At 37.1% G+C, this 22,388-nt stretch overlaps 1 protein-coding gene across 3 annotated transcripts in view; it reads right to left on the reverse strand.

Annotated features, from left to right (window-relative positions):
• The window catches only part of UGGT1 (UDP-glucose glycoprotein glucosyltransferase 1), a 43,692-nt gene that overhangs the window by 10,613 nt on the left and 10,691 nt on the right, over window positions 1-22,388 (reverse strand). For 2 of the 3 annotated variants that reach the window (XM_048062991.2, XM_048062989.2), the window contains exons 12-31: window positions 22,145-22,205; window positions 19,072-19,163; window positions 18,261-18,411; window positions 17,861-17,980; window positions 16,984-17,069; window positions 15,918-16,053; window positions 15,056-15,187; window positions 13,131-13,295; window positions 12,832-12,952; window positions 11,823-11,921; window positions 10,467-10,490; window positions 9,846-9,940; window positions 8,997-9,203; window positions 8,266-8,397; window positions 7,185-7,315; window positions 4,633-4,728; window positions 4,210-4,312; window positions 3,657-3,736; window positions 2,727-2,916; window positions 118-276 (exon numbers count right to left, since the gene is read on the reverse strand). In XM_048062991.2, the coding sequence (XP_047918948.2) occupies window positions 118-276; window positions 2,727-2,916; window positions 3,657-3,736; window positions 4,210-4,312; window positions 4,633-4,728; window positions 7,185-7,315; window positions 8,266-8,397; window positions 8,997-9,203; window positions 9,846-9,940; window positions 10,467-10,490; window positions 11,823-11,921; window positions 12,832-12,952; window positions 13,131-13,295; window positions 15,056-15,187; window positions 15,918-16,053; window positions 16,984-17,069; window positions 17,861-17,980; window positions 18,261-18,411; window positions 19,072-19,163; window positions 22,145-22,205 (2,380 nt within the window). The remainder of the gene's footprint in view (window positions 1-117; window positions 277-2,726; window positions 2,917-3,656; window positions 3,737-4,209; window positions 4,313-4,632; window positions 4,729-7,184; window positions 7,316-8,265; window positions 8,398-8,996; window positions 9,204-9,845; window positions 9,941-10,466; window positions 10,491-11,822; window positions 11,922-12,831; window positions 12,953-13,130; window positions 13,296-15,055; window positions 15,188-15,917; window positions 16,054-16,983; window positions 17,070-17,860; window positions 17,981-18,260; window positions 18,412-19,071; window positions 19,164-22,144; window positions 22,206-22,388) is intronic. The other variant, XM_048062990.2, reaches the window with a different exon arrangement.

Consider the following 22,388-nt stretch of genomic DNA (forward strand, 5'->3'; position numbering starts at 1 on the left):
AAGTGATGTCATATATCCATAGCCTACATACTAGAAGATATTTAATGGTTTAATGTAAGGAATTGTGCTGACTGGAGAACCCAAGTTATTTGTTGCCAATTTCAATCAAATGCTTACCAAGTTGGCCATAACAATGGTATCTACGATGACAGGATTGGTTGAAGTTCCCAGTGTAAACTGGAGTCCCCGAGGTGGCTGTCCAGTAGTAATATCATAGCAGTGTCCTTCCAAAAGTAGATACTCTAATTCATATTCTGCAGCAACAACGTTATCCACCTGTAAGGAGAAGATATTGCTGAATTTAGCATTAGCTCTAGAGTGCAATTCTTTTTTAGTGATTCAGTTACTATCTAAAATAGCCATAGAAATCAACTAGCACTTTACTGTACCCGAGTATTTCTATTAGACAAATACCTAGAAAACCTTAAAAAGCTTGGTTCCATTGAAGCAAAAAATTTCATGACATGTATTGTTAAGACTGTCCTTTATCAAAACTCTCTTAATCTTAACTGGTAAGATGCTAGGATAACAAAAGTGAAGGACTGTTGCTCTATCTTACAACTCTTTTCACAGTTATTGTAGGATTTAGTCAAATAAGTGATCGATCTCACAAGAAGCCTGTTGACAGGCTTCAGAACTTTGAACCGAAATCTCTGTAAAGCTAATCTGATCTAACATCATCTGAAACAAATGTTTTATTTTGCTCTACGTTACTCTTGCAATGTGCTAGGGGTACTGTCGGAAAGACTGATTCCTTTCTTCTACAATAAACAAGAGTCCTCTATACCTTATATAAGAGTCCTCTGTTCATATTTACCCTGAGGATGCAACATAAGCAAAATATTAGTCTAATCTCACAAAGCATCTTCTCTCATTCCCACCCCCCCCCTCCCTCAGAGTTTCAATTCATCTAAGTTGTGGGGGCAGAGGGTGGAACAAATTCAGAGGTTTGAAATGCATGGCAGTACCTGCCATTTGGTGGTTCATTTATGGCTTTACAGTTTTGTTTTGCTTTTCATCTTGGAACCTAACAAACAAAAAAACCCAAAACCCATGCAACAACAGCAAAAGCTCCCAAGCTCCCCCACAAGAAATCTGATTTCCTAGACTTCCAAATAAAGTCGTGCAGGCTTAGCAGTACTGGAGCACTGCACCAGATCCCCAAACACTACCGGAGATGTGAGAGTAAGGAGAGACTAATAGTAGGATGTTCTGTGATGAAGTAACCCACATTTGTAATGACCACAAGGCTGCCCACGCTGTTGCTTTGCAGAAGGCCTATTTGTAAGGAGCGTGACCATCCTGTTACACGTGCAGCAGGTGGGTTTCCATGCTGCAGGTGTGGGAGGACACTGGGTCAGGGAGCTGAGCTTCCCTCTCACCTCTAGAGGTGGCTCCTCCAGCTCAGGGCTAAGGCACACTGGTGTGAGGACGCTTGTCCTGCCACTGCCCACGCCACACCTTTCTGTGGATAAACAGAGGACTTGAGCCTCCAGAGCTGTCACATCTTTTGCATACAATATTATTTTTTACTCTCTCCATATATGCTGTTTTTCAAGGCCAGCTACAAAGTGGGTTAAATATTTTCCCTTAAAATAAGCATCTCCTTAGGCTATTGGCTTCACACCCTTAAGTCCAAAATTTTATACTTCACATGACGTATGGATTTTCTAACTTTTAGTATGTGCTTTTAGTGCACATTGTAACAGATTAGCATAGTGCATTTATAACTGTTTATGAGCCCATTATTTTTAGAACTTCTAAAAATTATTAAAGTCCAAGTTAATTTTTAACAGCAAGAGGTTAATAATTAGCACTGAATGATCTATCCCATTCAAGATTAAGTGAGAATCATCAGCTTGTACATACAGATATCCTTCTTTCGTTTTTAACATCATTTTGATACTAATTTCACCTCCTTGGATTTTCTTTTCTTCTTCACTTTATCCTTTAGTACAGGGGCACACTGCCTGGATCAATATGCTAGCGGTCTAATTCAAGGCCTGTTCTAATAACAACCACCTCCTAAAACTACTGCAATTGAGTGGTTTTCTGTTGCATCAGTTCCACTGTTTTATTGATACTGCATTCCTTTGTGGGTCACAAGAGCGTTTGTTGGTAACACAAGCTGTGAAAATGAACAAGTAGCTAAAACATGTTTGGTGGCTTCTCAGAGCAAGGAAAAGTAAGTGGAAATCACTTACTGGAACAAGACTCAGATCTTACTTCAGTATTTCTAAGGACAAGCTTAAACAAAAAAAAAAGTGTCTTATTTTTTGTTATGATGTTAGCAGTAGGGAGCTCCAATGAGAAATACATTTTTTAATTGGTAAGTTAAGATGACCAACAAAGTTTGTTTCTGGCTCAGGACATTCTGAAATGTTATACACGCACACACTCAGAACACACGCGTATATATACGTACACACACACGTGCACATACAGTCAAAACAGCACGTCTGTAGAATCTGCTTCAGACCTACAGTATTTTTCAACCTGTGGTCCCCAGGCATCCGTGAGTATCTGAGGGCAGCGATCTGCCAGTGAACTTTATCTGCAACCCTCACGTAAAACTTTCAGGGGTCTACAAATGTATGTGTTAACATCTACACCTTTATGTTTATTATCATTTTAAGATTTGAAAATTCTTTCCCATTACAAAAATACCCCCTGGAAAAATCAACAATACCTAAATGCAACTATAGTAACATGTTGATTTCACATACCTCATGTAAGTAAATATTATCAAGGTCATATGGGGTTCTGACAGATTCCACCATCCAGCTCTCAGGAGTATTTAGGTTCAAAGTGAACAGCGGAGACTGAGGCATATCCAAAAACTTTGCAATTGGTCCAGAAGCAAAGTTGTTATCTGCTGTGAAAGAAATTTCTGGCTCCAAAACATAGCGATAAAAGCTGAAATTTCAGAAAGATAATTTCAGAACATGTTTCTGCCGTACTCTGCATATATTTCACTGTTTGATCTTGCTGACAGCATCAATTTTTCCAGAGCTCCAATGTCTTCAAGAAGCCCAATATGGAATTTTTATTCCCTGATGTGTACGGAAGGCTTTGTCCAAAGCATCATGCTTAGAACAATCCAAATTTTCATCTTGAAGGAGCAACCAAAGTTTACACGACTCAACCATAAAGATTAGCAAGTTATTTACCCTTGCTCATAGATATACAAAGACCCACCCAACTCGTAAACCAGCAGAATTGCCTCACGCCATCCACAAATTTCTATATTCTCTATGGGAAATCATGTCATTGTACAAATGAGTTGAAAGCAGTTAATGAGACCTTCCAATGGACATCCGACATGTCTGTGCTTGCACATTCCAACAAGTTTATCTCTCTCTCTCTCTCAGGGTTTTGGATTGTGTTTGGATGTTTTGTTTGGTTGATTGCTTTGTTTTTGGTGTGGATGGATGGGAGGGTAGGAGTAGAGGTTTGGGAAAAACAGCCCAGCAGAGTTGTGGAACCTGATAAGGGTGGTTTGCTCAAACAGGCTACACCGTAACTTATGACAAGTCTTCCAAAGGGTCACTGCCAACTGCACTGTTGTAAGCACATGCTTCCATACTGCTATTTTTCAGGTGTCTGTTTTTTTTTTTTTTTTGTTTTGTTTTTAACCCCAGAATGGTATTGCTTACCTTTTCAGAGGCATGTCAGAAAGTTTGGACTGGCAGTTCATAAACACTCTTAGGTTCATATTTATCAATTGGTTCAAAACCTGAAGTAACAAAAGAGACATCTCTTAAAATTCTAACTAGGAACGCTGACCAATGTTTTCCTAGACAAGACCTCTCAAGGAGGCATGTAACCTGCTCGTTTCTCAATCATCCTTTTTCGTTATTTGCTTCACCACACCCATCTTTTAGCTGCTTGTTTTAAGTAGATCAGTTACATGCTCCCTCACACTGCAGGCATTGTTTTGGGGATGCAGAGACTTTCTTTCTCGAGAATAATTGTTGCAAACTGAACTTAAAATGGTGAAACTAAATGCTGACTAGAAGATACCTAAGCATGATCTTGCTAGCGTGTAGTGCAGAGGAATTCCAATAATGCATTGTGCATTTCGGCTGCATTAAGGGAAGGCCAGTGGTCACTACAGAGTCAAGGTGGAAGACAAACATTGCAAAATTACAGATCTGGAGAGCACTTTCTGAAATTGTCATAAAACAAATTAGAACACTGTATACATACCAAAAGTAATGGAGCAAGTCTTTGAGCATCTCTGGTAACTGGATCAACAATAGCCACGACATCAAAGTATGTCTCCCCCTCTTTTGGTCTCAGTTTAACTGCACTAAACAGAAGAAAAAACAAGTTTAAACTATCAAATATATTGGATAAATACAGCAAAAACACTATCCATCTCCTTCTGATGTCAGATTACTTTCCAAATGCTATTTATCTTCTGAAATTAGATAGAGAAGAAAATACATATATACATATACATGTATAGAGATAGGTACACAGACGTGTAATTTATGAAATCTGACTGTGCTCTGAAAACTGTTGGGGACTTCCCTATTGCTACTTGGATTTTTTTTGACATTAAATGTAACTTAAAAACATGGGAATGTTAAAAGACAAGGAAGAGCATATTGCTTAGCAATCCTATACCTGTATCGTTCTTCAAAAAAGTGATATTCAATCCTTGCCTCTCCTTTTGGTTGAGCAGAGAGAAGAGCATCCACTTTCATTACCAAGTCACTAGCACTGAAGAAGGAAAAAAAGAAGTTTACAGCTAATCACAAAATGCATGTACCTACTATGTTTCTGTCAACTAGCAGCAAAAGAAGTCAGAACTGAATTCACATAAACTAACAGTTCTACCACCTCTCTTCAAAAGCATTTCCCTGCTTGCACATATTTATAATTAATTAATTTGAAAAACAGTAGCGTGGAAATAGATGATCAGTGCTTCTGAAAACACAATTTAATCCAAAATATGGTGCCCTTACTGTCCTCCTCTTTTTACTCCAAGGATTCTTTGGAGTAGCTCTGAAGAATTAAACAGATGTAGGAGTTAATCTACCGGTAAGATAATTTAAATGAGTTGCAGTCTTCTTATCCCTGATGGTACAAAAGGATTTAACTAGCAATTACAGAACAGCTGGCATTTTAGGTGTCAACCATGCTGCAGACACTGCATCCCTTAACTTGACCAACCTCTCTTAGATCCGTAAGAGATTCAGATCAAACCCTTGTTTCACAGCAGTATTCTTGTTCTATACTGTAAATTTTAAGTAGTAGGAAGAAACTTTCAAGAGAGAGGGGTCCTATCATTAAAACATAATTACTTCTGACAATTTCTTTCTTTTTATTATTCCCATAAATTTTCTTTAGCTTTACCAAGAAGCAATGCTGTACTTAAAGGTCTGTCAGCTTTTCCTTTATTAACTCAGTCTCATAGATTTATACTGACAGCTGTTTAAATTGTTCATACCAAAAACATAAGGCTGGGGAAGCCTGCCAAGTTCTACAGTGTTTTTCAATGCAGCAGATCAGTTCAAAATTTTGCAAAAAACCTTGGCAGCGTTCAAATAAAACACACGCAAAAAAAGACTGCTCTGTCCAAAACTAGCCAATATTCTCACTATGACATCTTCTCCCACCCTATTATCCAAGAAGTCTTATATCCCTCTGGATTCCCAATACAGCAACGGATGTAAAAGCATTTGGAACACTGTTAAAACCCATCCTCTTCGGATTCAGAATCACAGATTTCTGCACAAAAGACCATATGCTTAACATATCTGATTGGCCTCTAACAGCCAAGCAGTATCACAGAAAGATGTAATGCAAAATGGGGGAAATATCTTAGTGATAACCTCCATCCCCCCCCCCCCCCATGTGCTTATGGACTTCAGATTTGAACCAGAAGATGTCTTTCATCTGAATACCTCGCCTCTGTTCTTTTTGTAAGAATTATCTAGAACTATGATTTTCACTATCTCATCTCTACCTCTTTTTCTGTAGTTTCTCTTTAAAAAGTTAAAAGCAGTTTACATGATTCTCTAGCACTGACAGAAAATGTATTACTAAAGTGTTTCTGATATTGATAGGCCAGCAGCAGGTAGCTGAACTAGAAACAGATTCAGAAAGCATACTCCAGCATCTCATTTTCTTCCTTTCTTCCTCCTTTTAAATAAGTAATCCTACATATGAGTTATGAAAGCCTGGCACGTAGGAGGTAGATCGTTTAAAACAGTGTGTCAGTTAAGATTTAGCTGGGAGAAAAACCCACGATAAGTCTGAAGGCCTTAATATTAACAAGAAGTTAGACTTCTGTTCCATTTAGAGAAGCAGAACAAGTAATCCAGTGAAGAAAGCATTTTCAAGAATAAATGTAATAACATATAGCAACGTATACCACTTCATAACACATACCGCAGCAGTAAACAACTCTCCTTTGCATATAGACAGTTTCTCTACTAGTAAAGCTGTCACCAATCAGTCTCGTAAGCCTCAAATGAAACTTCAACACACAGCAAGGAATTTAGCCAGACCCAGTAAAATGCACCACCACCCTCACTCTTCATTTTTTCAATCCACCTGTATCTTTTTTTTCCCCCTCATCCAACAAATCATTTCCAGATAACACAGCAGGCTGTTGCTGTGATCCAGGGATTACCTCTGTGATTACCAACCAATGCATTTACAGTTTCATGTTCACATGAACAGTTTTATGGTAAATTCCTACTGTCTTGAGCTCTTCCCCAGTTTCTTGCAGCAGTTTCTTGCTGCTTGTCAGTGAAGCTTCAGCCAACACAGCTCCTTCAACTTCATTACAAGACATGCAGCCACGACAGATCGCTACTAGATATAGATAACAAATCAAGAATGAAGAACTCTGAGCACAGTACTATATTAGGGGTTGCTAGTACTCCCACTACGACTTCCTGAATCTGGGGGATACAGTTACACAAGATTCTGTGAACTATTCTGTGAACTGCAAAAAAGTCACTAAAACACTTTTAAACCCAAAAAGACAATTTACATCTCTGTCCTTTCCGACTTGCTCATCTGAACAGCTGAGCCTTGACCATATCAATACGTGTTAGTTTATAACACCTATCCAGTGTGTACTTGATAAAAGCTTTCTCTAGGCTGCAGAAAGGGACTTCATCAGAATACCACCACTTTTTGCCAATTTCTTCATGTTTACTTACAGGTCTTCTTCAAATCCCAGCTGCTGAATTTGAGATTTGATTTTCTGTCCTGATGTCTTTAGTATGATATTCTCAAGGAGATGGAAATCATCCTGATTGAACATCTCACCATCCTCTAATGGGCCAATAATCTTTATTAAAAAAAAAACAAAGTGGGATCAGCACTAGTAGGTAAAGGCTACACTGAAAAAAAATCATATATATATTAAATACTCAAGCCCAACCTTGGTTGGTTGTCAACTTTTCAGGCAAACATTAATGTCCGTGGCCACAAAGTTTAACAAAGAATTCTATTTACTTACAAACAAGAACAAAAAATACCCCAGTCATAAATTGCATGCTTAGAATTTTCACTGAGTGCTTGATTTGCAAAAATATAGCTTATTAAACTATACATGCAGTATTATACCTTGAAGGGTTAACAAAACACCAGGCCAATTGCAGTAGACCAGAAAAACTCCAGCAAATTTCACTCCTCTAGCCTTCAAAAGACTAAAAGCTTACGTAGACAATTCTTACTATTTTGCTAATGACAGAACTAGAACGCCACAACCCATCACTTAAAATTCTTAACCCACTAAAGTACGCAGAGTATACAGCAGCCACTGGAACTTTCTTCCCCCCCAAATCCTTAGCTAGCAAGCAGGTGGCAGAAGAAAACTAAATGGGTATGCGGCTGGGTTTCATTATTGGCAGTGAAATACTCTTGTAACACAATTTGCTTAATCGAAGTGGCTCTTGTAAAAAGAGCTAGTGGAAGAGATCAAGACACCAACATTGGGCAGTGAACAATCTACAGCACAATCACTCAAATTTATCATCCCCTTCAGCCCCTGGACTCAATTCATTGCCAACATGAGCGCAACTGCTATTGACAGAGCTGAATTTGTATGCAACACTAACAGCTAACTGTACACAGTACAAAGAAGAGGTCACTGCAGGTCTGAATAAATGAACTTGGAAGCAGTCAAGTGGCCTAAAGAAGGCAAACTCTCTGAATCTGATCCCTAGGCTGCCACTCTACCTCTGTGTCTTTCCCACATCTGGAATCTCTCTTTCACCATCTGGTGATTGATCTCACCCTTCCATTGCTGATCACAGCCCTCTGCCCCTTCTTCAGCTTTAGAACATCTCTGCAATATATAGCATGGGACAGAATAAAATCCACCTTAGGAGACTCAAAGGCTTCTTTGAAAATATTGATATCCATACCCTGAAAGAAAAGAATACCTGTCATTGAAATAGGAAGAAAAATACTCCTCTGAACACTTTTTAAAATACATCTTTTTTGTTTCTGTTCAAGAATATCTTAATGCCTTGCTAAGATTTATCTCCAGGCCCCTTCGTTTTGTGGTCTTAAACCTCGTTCTTGCCAGTCACCTTCAAACATTATCACAATTTCTGATGTGAAGGGCCACAACCCTAGTAGCTGTTGCTAGTTAAACCAGTAGTTCCATTCATTTGTTCTTAAGAGATTCTTGCCTAACCTTTTAAGACTAGTTTGAGAAACACAATTTTTTTCTCTGCTTTTTAAAGAGATCATGAGATTGAAGTTCTCTCTTAAACCCCAAGAAACCACTCACTCAAATAGATCCCTGAATCTGCATTCGTTTGACTTTTTCAAGTTGTGTAGCTTTGATGTGCATTTTTAGATGGACTGTTTTATTTAGGTAAGCTCAAACTTTCAGAGCAATATAAAAAAAGTTACGTTCCATTGTTACTTTATCTTATCTTTATCTGAACATACTACAATAAGAAATTCATTAGATGAACAAGTACCCTACCTTTGTAAACACCAACAGACATGCTTACCCCAACAGCAAATTCTAAGATGTCAGCTCCTGCCTCTAGCGCCTTTGCAATTTCTTCTTTTGCCATTTTGGTGATGAAGTTCTTGGCATTATTTGACGTTTGTGTCTGTAGAGCTGCCCAAATGGCCTTAGCGACAAGCGTGTTCTTGCTGTTTGGATCTTCACTGGGATTATTAATCATGCTAATCCGAACATTATTGCTGGATTTCTGTGTTTAACCAAACATGCATTAGGAAAGCTTTAGGTTTCAGCTTTCTTTTAAATGAAAAGTAGTCCATAATATAGTAAACTCCATAGCAAAAGTTTGTAAGAGTTATTTTAACCAGAAAACCAGATTTCAAATCAGGCAAATAACAGCACAAGGTTAAAAGGCTGAACGAACTAATTTAACTTCAAGTATTTAGTTTACCTACAGGCATCACTGTGATATCTTCTAGATAATACTGTGCCACACAAGAGATTTAGGACCATGGCCAGCACTCAGAGAGCTGGCAAAAGCGTGATTTATGAGTAAGCTACGTATTTTTGTAATTCAGTTACCTCCCTGGAACAAATAAGAGCAGAGAGCAATGCTCATGTTAATCTCCAAACAAAAACACAGACATCTTCAATTTAGAACCAGAGGCTTAAAAGAACATCTTTTCTTTATTGTATTAGCATAGTGCCAAGAGCGGATTCTGTCCTAGTACATGAAGGTCAGGGATGTTCCAGCCCCCTTAAACAAGCTGGAAAATAAAAAACCTATCTCCCCGGGGTCATACAACTGGAAGAAGCACAACTTGTGTTTTTCAAGGCTCTTTCCACTGTTTTATTATCAGTTCTAACCTGTGCAAGTGAAAACACTACTTACCTGGTGTTTAATGGCATCATACAACAATTGCCTCCCTGAAGGTTTATCAAAATCACCAACAATCCAAAAAGTAACTGGTCTAACAAAAGAATCATCTGCAGAAAAAAAAAAGAGGGTGCGGGGGGAATATTTGAAGGTGAAGGAAGGAAAGCTTCAGGTTTTCTTTATTTGGAGGAAAAACAAGGTGCACATGCAAAGATTTCAAAAAAAGTAAAAAGATATACGAAAAAAGTGGAGAAGGCTAAGCTAAAAAGTCTGGCAAGAGAGGAACAGTAGTATTGCTATCAGATTTCATTTACCTCATTCAGAAATCCCACATTGGACAGCATGCATTACTGTTTCTAAACTGGATTTCTTTATTTTTGCTACCGATTTAATTTAGAAATTATAAAAGGAACCTATAAAATAACCTACTGATTCCACCTAGGGTACAGACATATCTCTCCTTTGTACTGAAGCTGTTAGTTCAGAAAATCAGGTTTGTATAAAGAAAAAAAAGTGGTGAACCAAACATGCACTTAAACACCTTTCTTCATTTCTTGCTGGTACTAAAGCCAACGTTACAAAGGAACCAGAAAATTCCCAAAACAACAACATATGGAATGCTAAAGCATGTTTTACCATAAATCTCCTTGGAAGACATTCCTGGTCAAAAAGCAGAAAGGAAAAGGGGAAAAGGAAAGAGGCATTAATAATTTGACAGTAATCCTAATGCATATCAAGAAGTCACAGCACTGTGCTGGGCATAATTGAATCACTGAAGCTCAGTTCCAGCAAGCAGCATGTTCACCTTAATTTTATCAGAATAAACTTTGACACCTTCTCGCCACCAAATAGATTGATGCTTTATTTCCGTACTACAGCACTAGTCATAGCAGTTGCACACCACCCCATGACGGTATTATTTTTAAGACCATTTGCAGAAAATGCTGTGCCATTATGACTTGAATTGTTTATCATCTTCCCTCTTCAAAAACTATCAAGACAGCACCATTTCAGTTCTACTGCTGAGCCAACAGTGAAGTTATATGTACAGATATCTTTAAAAAAAATAAATGTGCTACAGCGTTACTATAATCAGGTACCAGTTATTAAGTATCTTAATTGACCCAGAACTGTCAAGCCATGGGATTGCAAACTAATACACACTTAAAGGAGCATGTGGAGATAGAGGTTTAATTAATAATCTACAAAGAGAAAGCAAGAAACTCCTTCAGGTTTAAGCGGCAACACAAACGAAAGGCAAATACTAGACAGAAGCAGTGGGAACACTTAAGGTTCCACATGCATGCAGGTGGCTGAAGTACTACTGGGGAGACTTGTGAGAGCCTAGTAAAGAAGAGAGGCAGGAACAAGAGGAATTGGTTCAAATGACAGCAGCTTACTTATGATTCCTAACAGAAATGCAGGAAAGGCCTGATTAAACTCTGTATTATGTCTGTGCATGCATTTCTTATAATAAGCAGTATAGCTGAGTTTTAAGACTAACAGGGGACATGATGTATACCTATAATAAAGCAACGCCATCATTAAAAAAGCAGTACGTGCACTGGGGAAATAAAACCAGCACAGACCAGGTTGGCAGTTGTCTTACATAATGGGCAATAACATTTTTTTTCTGAATCGATACGACTTTTAGTAATTTTGAATTAGGAAAACGTTATAGTCCCCCTTTATATTTTTTTAGTCAGTGTAATTGGAGGACCAGAGCTTAACATTGCTGTTTCTGGTGGTTTTATGCAATGCAGCAAGAGCAGGTTGGGTGGTACTCCATTATTAACAGGAGGCTGGGTTTACAGAAGGGAACATTTTTTTTCTATGCAGATGTCAAGCCCTATAAAAATGTTTATTTTTAACACTTAGATCGTACCACTGTCCACAGGCCTGAACAAGGTTTGGTGAGTGTCTCGAGTACTGTATGTATGCTTGGAAACACGCAAGAATAAGTTTGGGTTCATAATCCACTGTAGATGTTACCTTTCTTTGTTAAGTAGGTCATGCTGTTTGCTACAGCAGCTGTCTTCTCTTTGGAATCCAACGTGGTAAATCTAGCAAAGTCATCCACATAAAAATTATCTGACAAAGAGAAAAAGTATTTAGATGTTAAAGCAAACAATTTCCATGTAAACTGAAAGAGAAAGGACTGCTATTATGAAAGCGGTAAGAACGCATCCCACATTTTTTCCCCTGTGATACTGCTTTTTAGATTTAATTTCCATTACTAATATATAATAACTTTAGGAATGTATTTTTTTGTGTCATAAATTAATATCTACATTGCATTTTTATATGTAGAAGTTAATTGAAAGAATTATTTAAGTGTCACTAGGTTCAAGTTAATTTATTTAAACAATATACATTCAAAAGTATCAATCTTAGTGATACAGTTTAGTGGAGGACTCGTTAGTGTTAGGACAGAGGTTGGACTAGATGACCTTGGAGGTCTCTTCCAACCTAGACGATTCTGTGATTCTGTGAAAACCCTATTGTTTTACTATTTTTCGAGAAAAGTAGTTGAACAACTGTATTTGCAGTCCTGACATTATAATGCAGAGCCTCTGCATGCATTGGGTGTTATTACTTAATACTTTATCCGTGAGAAGTTCTGCTAAAATATATGGCACAGCAAGTCCTAAGTAATTCCAGAGATGACTGTCATGCTCGGCTCAAAAGGAGGTTAGAAGTAAGAAACAAAATGTTGCTTTATACATAGAATACATGACTGTATTGTTTCTGACTTTTGCTAGTGTTCCTCAATTTCATTAGTCATATTCCCCTAAAGATCTGTATAAAAGTAAAACAAATTCCTATTTTGAGAAGTTTGCACATACTGATGCTGTTATTGTATGTAGCATCTCCCCCAACATCAGGACTAGGATGTTACTTGGGATGCTGTTAATACTTTGCCACTAGAGTTTTCCATTGGAACAGCAAACGTCTTTGAAACAGGTATTTCAAGTTTAATTGAATTAAAAGCATCCCTTACTCATTGCTGTCAGATCTAGGTACTCTCTGTCAGACATTAAGATCCTCGAGTTAATTCTTGGAACAACGTTAGGCTGGTTCATGATATACTCAACCACATCTTGATCATTAGATAATTCACCCTGAAGAAAAGAAAAAAAGGTGATATTTAAATATCACACATATATTTGCCGTAGCTTAATAAAATACAAGAAATTTTGCAAATTAAATTGTTTTGTGTATTGCATATTTATGGACTTCAGAGAGAAACAAGATTTGGAAAAAAATGACTCAAAAGTCACAGCTGAACTCAGCACCTACCAGGTATACAGCTCGCTGGAAGATGCTTGTGGTTTCCAGGATTTTGTGCATCGTCACGGTTTCTAGGTCATCAGGATCCAGCTGATCTTTTTGAAAAGGCATTCCATTGAACAGCACTACAGGGAGAGGACCTACACCCGTCTGCTCATAGTAAGCTCTTGCTGCCTAAATCCAGGGAAAGAAGTAGCTTTACCATGTCAGCCTGTTACCACAAGGGTTCATAATGTTTCTACACAATATCCACAAATGTCTGTTCTAAACACACTAAGATGTCCTTTCAGCATTGCGTAGAACACTTTCTATTATCTTACATGCATATGATGTCCTTGTCTTTCAGAGTTTCAAAGCAAAGAGTTGCTTTATACTATGGAAGTGCAGTGGACTATCAGAATATCCCATTAAGTTCATACCGTAAACAAGTTGATTCTAATGAGCATGTTCTGGTAATAGCAAAAAAAATGGACAACATGAAACCTGCATTTCCCATTTAGTTCCCATGGAACTAATCAAGCATTGATATTTGCAAGACAATACAGGGTAGGATTTTTTTTATTATTATTTTTTAAGAACATATTGCATAAACATCTGAAAAACACTTAGTTTTAGGGCAGGGGGTTATTATGTCAGGACAAATTTCCATAGTTCGTGTAACCACTGAAAAATGTACCATCAATATCGATGCTCTGTTACGGATAGAAGTTAATAGCATTCTACTGTTTAGGGCTTTCAAGACCTCAAACACAAATCCTCACCTTATAGTTACTTTTTAAGGACACAGACAAATATCACAAGGCTTAGATCACATGAAAGAGTGCTCGGTATTGGTTTTGTCCTTTATACAGAGAGAAGCTCTCTCTAAAGGCTTCCTTCCTTATCCAAAGGCTTTTCCAGTGTTTTAAGACATGGTCATGCTGAATGGTGTCAGGTACAACAGTTGTAGCAAGGCCTCCAGAATGGCCTCTTGAGTCTTCTAGAGGACAGCCCCTCACATCCGTTAGGAGCGTCTGAGGGGTTGCTGCTTTTGTTTTGGTTGGTTTTGATTTGGTATCTAGTACGTAAACTGAAAAGACTTCTCCTATCATTCAGTAATTTCTGCCTTTAGTAGGTTTTCATTCTCAGAATGCTTTCCCTCCACTTTCCTACATAGTAAGAACTAAAATGTCTACATACAATTCAATTTATATCACCCTGACTGCATTCCTTACATTTGAAGATGCAGGCTGTATCATAAGTGTTACAAAGTTATTGGAGACAGTATTTTCATTCATTCTTCTAGAATATTCAACAAAACTAAACACTGATCCCCTATAGAATCCCAAATAAGATCTGTCCCATCATCACATAAAAGTGATCCAATAGTTATTTGCTCTCCCAACTTTCTCCACATAGGAAAGAATCAACCCTAAAAATAACTTAAATTATTTGAGGAAGATTATTGAATGCCTTGCCATAGGAAGGCCATTTTGAATTCATCCTCATTGCTTTGTTTCATACAGTATTCAAACACTGATGATAATAATAGAGAAAACCCACACCAGTCCCTCCCAAACACTAAGCTCCTTGGTCTTCTTATGAACCATTCCAGTGCCTCAATTTTTTTGATGCAATTTTAAACTCTACTAAATTCTACATGCCAGAATGAATGTAGGATCTATGAGTCACAAGAAAGTTATCTTGATTCCTGTACTACAGAGATTTTAGAAATCATATAGTATATATCCAAAATATATTGTAATATATATATTCTATAAAACTTGGCACTGAACATAAATACTTAAAGCATTATTAAAAGTCACACCAGTGTGATAATTTACTAGATACATGCTTAGTAAATAAGAGCTGCATGAAAAAAACATACATAACCATAAATTCATAACAATGTTGAAGCAAAAAGGTGAAAAATGTTCTATTTCCTGAATTCTTACCTTTCTGTTTTGATCATAGGCAGAATCGATTCCCAGAATGCTGTTCACTTCCACATAAGGATACTGTTTCTCAAGAACACTAACCACATGCTCCACTTTCAGATGATCTCCTGTTTTTACTTTGTTATATATCTGGAAGGGGGATACAAATACAAGTTTGCAGGTAAGCTGACCCACCACCTGTATTCCAGTAATGGCATAAAACATTAACATTTGCAAAACATATTTTCTGCTGAAACACAATTATCCACTGAAATAACATCTTCTAAGTACAAAGCTAGAAATTACGAAGTACTCACAGCTGTGAAAATTATCCTGCTTTACCTTATAGTCATTCAAATGACTATTCTGCAAACGTATCTTCAATTACAAAAGTAGGACTTGGAGAAAGAAATGCTCAAGTAAAGCATATCCAAAGAGCTACGTTTCCCTTCTAAACTCCAGACGTGCTCATGAACAACTGAGTAAACCTCACATGTAAAATATACAACTGATTATGTTTCCTTCTTGAAAGCACAAGATTTTGCTTATTTGACTTAAAATTATATATTAAAAACAAAACTGAGAATAAAAGTCATTGCCTTGAAGCTACCAGCAGTATATCACAGCACACCCCAGCTTATAGATTTATAAAACAAAGTCAAACCACAAGTGAAAATGCATTTGCTATTATCTATATCACTTTACAGGGCAAAAATATGAAGCAGGAGCTATTCAAGGTAAAAATTATATTACATTGAAGATATACAGCAGTTTAGAATTCATTGGCAGAATGAGAAGGAATTAGAAAAACTTACCACACTAATCTTACATATGTGGAAAATATTAAAAATACTATTTTCCATTTTAAATGAATACTTACAGACATGATTGTCTGGAAAGCATAATTATTGTCCATTTCTTGTGCCACATAATTGTACACCCTAAGAAGGGCAACACCAGGATCCTGAAGTCCATCAACATCCTCTGAGTCATTAACCACAAAGACTAGTCCTATCCTGCAATCAAACAAACCCCCATATCGTGAATCTATTATACTAATAAATAATCAACTCTTCATACAACTGTGGGATACAATCACGATCTCAAGCAAAGGCTTTTTCCTAAATAGACTAAACAGAAGATTTTGAGCAGAATGGCCTGGAATCAACATTATGATATATAATCTCTAATGGTGAGTCCATCAGAATCTTGCTTTTCATCTGTCTTTCATCCAGAGTACTTGCTTTTAAGTTTGTTTTGGACTGCTGAAGAAATTTTTATTCAGCTTTGTTTTTCTAGTAGCAAAAGCTACATTCAAGAATTTTTAAGAAGGAACAATGTTCAGTAAATGCCATTCCCAGACACCAATACAAGATATTCAACATGCTCAAGCAAGTCCAGAGAAGGGCAACGAAGCTGGTGAGGGGTCTGGAGAACAAGTCTTACGAGGAGCGGCTGAGGGAGCTGGGCTTGTTCAGCCTGGAGAAGAGGAGGCTCAGGGGCGACCTTATTGCACTCTACAGGTACCTTAAAGGAGGCTGTAGCAAGGTGGGGGTTGGTCTATTCTCCCACGTGCCTGGTGACCAGACGAGGGGGAATGGGCTAAAGTTGCACCAGGGGAGGTTTAGGTTGGATATTAGGAGGAACTTCTTTACCGAAAGGGTTGTTAGGCATTGGAATGGGCTGCCCAGGGAAGTGGTTGAGTCACCATCCCTGGAGGTCTTTAAGAGACGTATAGATGTAGAGCTTAGTGATATGGTTTAGTGGAGGACCTGTTAGTGTTAGGTCAGAGGTTGGACTGGGTGATCTTGGAGGTCTCTTCCAACCTAGGTGATTCTGTGGTATTTAGATACTTAACATTTCTAAAGTGTTCTAGCAGTAAGTACTTTACAATTGCAAAAGTCACAAGAATAAACATTAAAAAAGCAGAAAAATACAGTAATTACCTCAGTGGGATGTGGTTACTGAAGAACATCTCTGCCACATTCAGTAATTCTGCTGTGGTCTCGTGAGTAGGATCTACTATCAGCACCTGCCCATAAATTACAAGTGAAAGGTTTCTATTCCCTTAAGAAGTCAAGATACTGTTTTTAATTCACATTTTGTTGCAGAATTATCATCAATCCCATTTTATACACTGACAGAGAGATGAGACCCACTAAGTCAGAGTTTCTCCTAAAACCTTTAAGAAATCCAAAATCATAATCAAAAATAACCCATCCAAGCTGGTCCTCTACCATCTACCTTCTAGAGCTACCATAGAGATCTCACAAACTCTTTATTGGATCTAAATATAACCAGTTTGCCCAGAGACTAAAAGGACACCCAGGATTAAGCTGAGGACTGATGATCCTCTTTTGAAGTCTTGGTGCAAGAATGCTTTCTAACTAAAACAACTGAAGCTGCTCTTAACCCCATTAAGGAAATACTAAGTAACAAACATGAGGCATTTCATGAACCAACTTCAGGTATTACAAAGTTGTAATGCATACAAATTCTCCCTTGTCAGATGAGATAGTTTGTTCCACCAGTGGAGCAATTTGTGGATGTTTAAGTGGCATACACGTGACCAGTCTAATAGATGCCAGAGAATCATGTGCAATAACCTCTGAGTCTCGGTCGTAGCTCTCTAGTAAAACAAAATATTTTAAGAGAGATCTCAAGATATTTAAGTGGCAGAGAATCCAGAGCACATGTAGGTTAAGTTCCAAAAGCTGATGTCCCTATGTTAAAAACAAAACCAACCAACACAAGAACAACAAACAAACAACAAAAAAACAACACCCATCAACGCATTTCATTTCTAGTCAGAATACTACTTACAAAGTTATGGAAGTTTTTTCTGATTTGTCTGATCACCCCTGGAAATGTGGGACGCAGCAGTTCTTGCACATTGTAAGGCCAGGAATTATACCGACTGTCAACTTCCAGATTGTTGATCCACTAACAAAAAATAAAGGCATTTAAATGACTGTCTGTTCTTGCTCAAGCCTGAGATTCTAGAATATTTTAAAATCAGATGATATATTGAGTACTATGTGAATAAAAACAAACTTTTGAGAAGAGCTAATTACATTTAAAACACAGCATTTGTTATCCATACTGTTGTTCTCTTTTCTTAACTGCAATCGATTACGAGGTAAGAACAGAAGTTCCCCTGCCAGCTTAAGAATGCACCGCTCAAAGGCAAATAAGATATTTCCTTTCTAAAAACCACACGCACTGAAATAGCAGGGCTTCTGATGTCCACAGCATAATCTGAATCTGATGGCTGGATGTTCAACTTCAGAACATTGTGCAAGGAAAGACCCTCAATTCCTAAGCTGTGCAGGCCTTCCATAACACGGGCTTCATTGCGTAGTACATCAATCAAGCTGCAAGGAAAAGAAAAAATTGATGAATTTTAAAGATGCAGCAAATAATTTGCTGTATCCCAAGAGTAACAGGTGAAAGGTATAAGTAGTAGTGCAGAGGTACAGCAGACGTTTATTTTTCACCTATTTCTAACTGTCCCAAGGAACTTGAGACAACTTAAAGCCACTCAATTATATTTCTAGGAAAAACTACATTAAATAAAGATAAGTAAAGCATGAGACACATATGTAATTTCAACTCCATACTACTGAAACAGATCTTGGCAAAAATATAGGGTGGTTTTCAGATGAAAAATGTACAGGGACTTATTCTTTGAGAATCAAATAGTCTACTATCTTCAGAATAAAATATGAAGATGGTCCCTGGAAAACAAAATCTTACTTGTTCACAGGATGTATCACAACGATATAAAGGTGACTTCCCATTCTGATATTCTTGGGTATTGCACTTTTCTTATCAACATTTTTGTAAAACAAACTTGTTTGCATAATAGAAGGAAACATGATTTGCATTTTCTAGCAGTTAACTTTTAAACCTAACCTAAATATGCAGACATTTTGAAGAAGATTCAGAACTGTCTAAATGACTTTACTACCCATACACAAGTAGTATACAAGAATCTAAATATGATACAATTTTTCTGAAGAAAACATTCCTACCTAAATATGTCTTGAGTGTCTAAATCAATAAGTAGTCCATTGATGAAGAGAGCAGAATCTCCCGGTTGTAATCCTAATGTTCCTTTGAAATACTGAAAGAAAGTAGAAAGAAGGGCATTAGAAGAACGCTGTGCACAGAATAAATGTTACTAGAGTTCAGTGTGTCAAAACTGTGGATTTTATCTCCATTATTATTCCAAATTGCATTATATTACTTCCCAACTACAGTCTTTATTGACTTTGTGCACACACTCATACCAGAAGAAGATGCAATCGAAGCTATCTAGAGCATAGACACATAAATGAAACTTCTATTTGTTTCTACATGACTCACTAGCAGATTTGGAAAGTTCCTGAGTAGATTTTTAAAAGTAAATCAGATTACATCATTAGAAGTGCTTGGGAGATGTCATTTAGTGGATTGACAAAGTGGATTGACAAATAGCATCCAGCTAACTCTCTTAGCTTTTTAAAGCTCAGTTTTGAGCAAAGCAGATGTTTACATGCTGGATATTGAATGGTACTAGCTACTGTGTTTAAGGTACCAACTAAGTCATGAGCTAGTGGATATGTCATCAATGAAAAGCAGATGAGCTGTCGCTGTAGTCTGATCTCCCAAAGATCAGGCATCCCACAAGCAGAAAACTCTTATCAATACATCGGAATTTCTTCCAAGTACCTCTAAGCAGTACCCCAATTGAGTGGATATTTGTTGCAGAGTTGAGGAACCATCACAGAGAACAACTTTGAACCAGAAGAGGTAAATAAAATACAGTCCTCCCAAAGCAAAGTTCACAACTCTAGCAAAAAAAAGTATTTTTTTAAACTTAGAAGTGTCATTGCTGCCTTCCAGTACCTCTTGCCATGCAGTATCAGTTATAAAATTCCCTTAAGAGGCACAATGAACACTGAAGGAAAAACACAGCATTTGGACATTAAAAAGCCTAATATCATGAAGAAGAAGAGCAAAGCAAATGGAAGAATAGCAAAGGACCAAATAAAGTACCAAGAATAAGAAAGCAGCATCTAGTCTGGAAGAATTTAAATATTTTATTAAATAATAAAATCTCCCAGAAAAGAGCTGAGTACATGCAGTGTTAAATTATACCTTTTTTGTGAATAATTATACACTAAACTATAACTTACTGAAGGCAGTGAACTTTACTACCAGGTAATATCCACACAAACCGACAGTCATGCAAAGAATAGCTTTAAAGGGCAGGGTTAGATCTAGCCAGATCTGGATCTGGTAACCTAGATGTATTTGAAATGAAACCGCATCCACCAAACCATGGGGGGTTACCTGAGGACCAATCTGATCTAGCACAAAACAGAAAAGCCACCAGGTAGCTTTAACTTGCACTTACATTCTATACTTTGTCCCTTCCAGAACCACACCAGACGACAGTGTCAAACCGCATCCCTTCTTTTCTCATTTTATCGCTATTGAACAACAAGGGATTTCTCTTTCAGAACAGGAATCTCAGGGGACTGGTAAGTAGCTTCCAGGTAACTTTGCATTTACTATGAGACTAGCGAAATATCATTGATCAGATTTTAAACAAAGACATAACTGTCTACATTTTATAGCAGCACAGATAATATACCAAAATCTATTGTTTGGCTTTGTTTTTATTACCATCTTAAACTTGTATTTTGTATTCTATCCAGACTGCACTACCATATTTATTTTAATTGTACAAGATTTCCTAGTGTTTATTATTTTTTTCAGTGCTTTGCTAACGCCAAATAAACAAGAGCTGTTGAAACATTAATCAATGACCTCCACAGATCCCTCACAACATTTGTTTTCATTTCAAAACACATGTAGACTTATCTAATTAACTGTTAAATTTTTATTCCTTTACTATTTTCACTCTCAAAACAACAGCATTAGGACTACTTCCTCCACATAGTGTGGATCATTTTAAGACAGAAGTTTTCATGTTTATTATACTGTTTCCTTGTAAACACTGATCCATTCAGATATCTAAGCACCATCTCAAAGTGGGTGATGAGAAATAAATTTCTTCTGCATCCTCAAAACCTATTGAAAGGTGCTTAAAACTTTTAAAGCAATAGCTTTCTAACAAGCTACATTCCACTCAGCTCAGACGTTTTAAAATAATCCAATATAACTACCTTTTCACTAATAATTTTCACTAAAAAGTGCCCACACTTAATATCCAGTTGCTTTTGAGAAGTTCAAGATACAATCAAAACTAACAATCACTAACTTGAAATCAGTGTAAACCTCTTTTTAACTATGAACCAGAATGAGCAGTGCTGTGACATTCAGATTTTACATATCTGTTGGACTGTTCAAGCAAATATAAAGTCAGAGACTTGAAGGAACAGCAGAGACAGTTCTACAAGAAACTTATTAACAATATTAACAGCTTGAGCTAACAAGCCATCACTACAAGGGCATCATACTTGGGTGGTTGCAGAAGAAGCAAGGACTAATGTGACAGACATCACAATTTCTACTTCATTACTGATGCAGTCCTGTCCCGATTATAAGATTAAGACTGTCTACATGAATATCCTAAGAACACCTAAGCCATATGTTTTCAGAAAACAAATGGAACGAACATTTTCCCCCCTGGTTAAGAGTATAGTACCTTCATTGTATTTGAAGTTCATTTTATAATGGTAAATAAATACAGTTAACAGATTCTAAGTTCAGAATGTCACTTTCATATACATTAAAAAGTGCTTGCAAATAACTGTCAGAGCACTTGACTACTGTGAACAACTATTATAGGGGCAGCTCTAAGAACAAAATCCCCATACCATCTTTCCTCAACATATTCTTGATCCTACTCAAAGAATTTTTTACCAGCATTTTCATATCTGAGTAAACAACCTAAATAATGTTTTTAACCCACGTTTGAAAAATTGAGCCCCTTCTTTGCTCCCCAAATGCATACTAAGACAAAGTTGTGTGTGAAGACAGTGTGTCAACATTTGGAGCAAACTGTGAAATTTTTAATAAATTATTATTTTCAAAGCTTGAATTTATATTAAAATATAAGCGCGAAAGCACTACGTTACATTCTGGAAGCATTACCTTTTGGTTCTCTTCAATTTCTGCTCTAAGTTCGGAGGAAACAACTGTTTTTGTTATGGCTCTGCAGAAATAAAAACATGATTCTGTGAATCACCTTTCTGCTCTTCTAATGGATAGATTAGATATCTAATTATCCCACTTTTTGTACCTTAAGTATATTTAGTATTCTAATATACAGAGCTACAATCAGAAGAACTTGCACTTTGTGGTATCATCAAGAATTATATATATATATTTCAGGAAA

Source organism: Anser cygnoides, chromosome 9 (assembly GCF_040182565.1).
Source record: "Anser cygnoides isolate HZ-2024a breed goose chromosome 9, Taihu_goose_T2T_genome, whole genome shotgun sequence".
NCBI classification, from domain to species: Eukaryota; Metazoa; Chordata; class Aves; order Anseriformes; family Anatidae; genus Anser; species Anser cygnoides.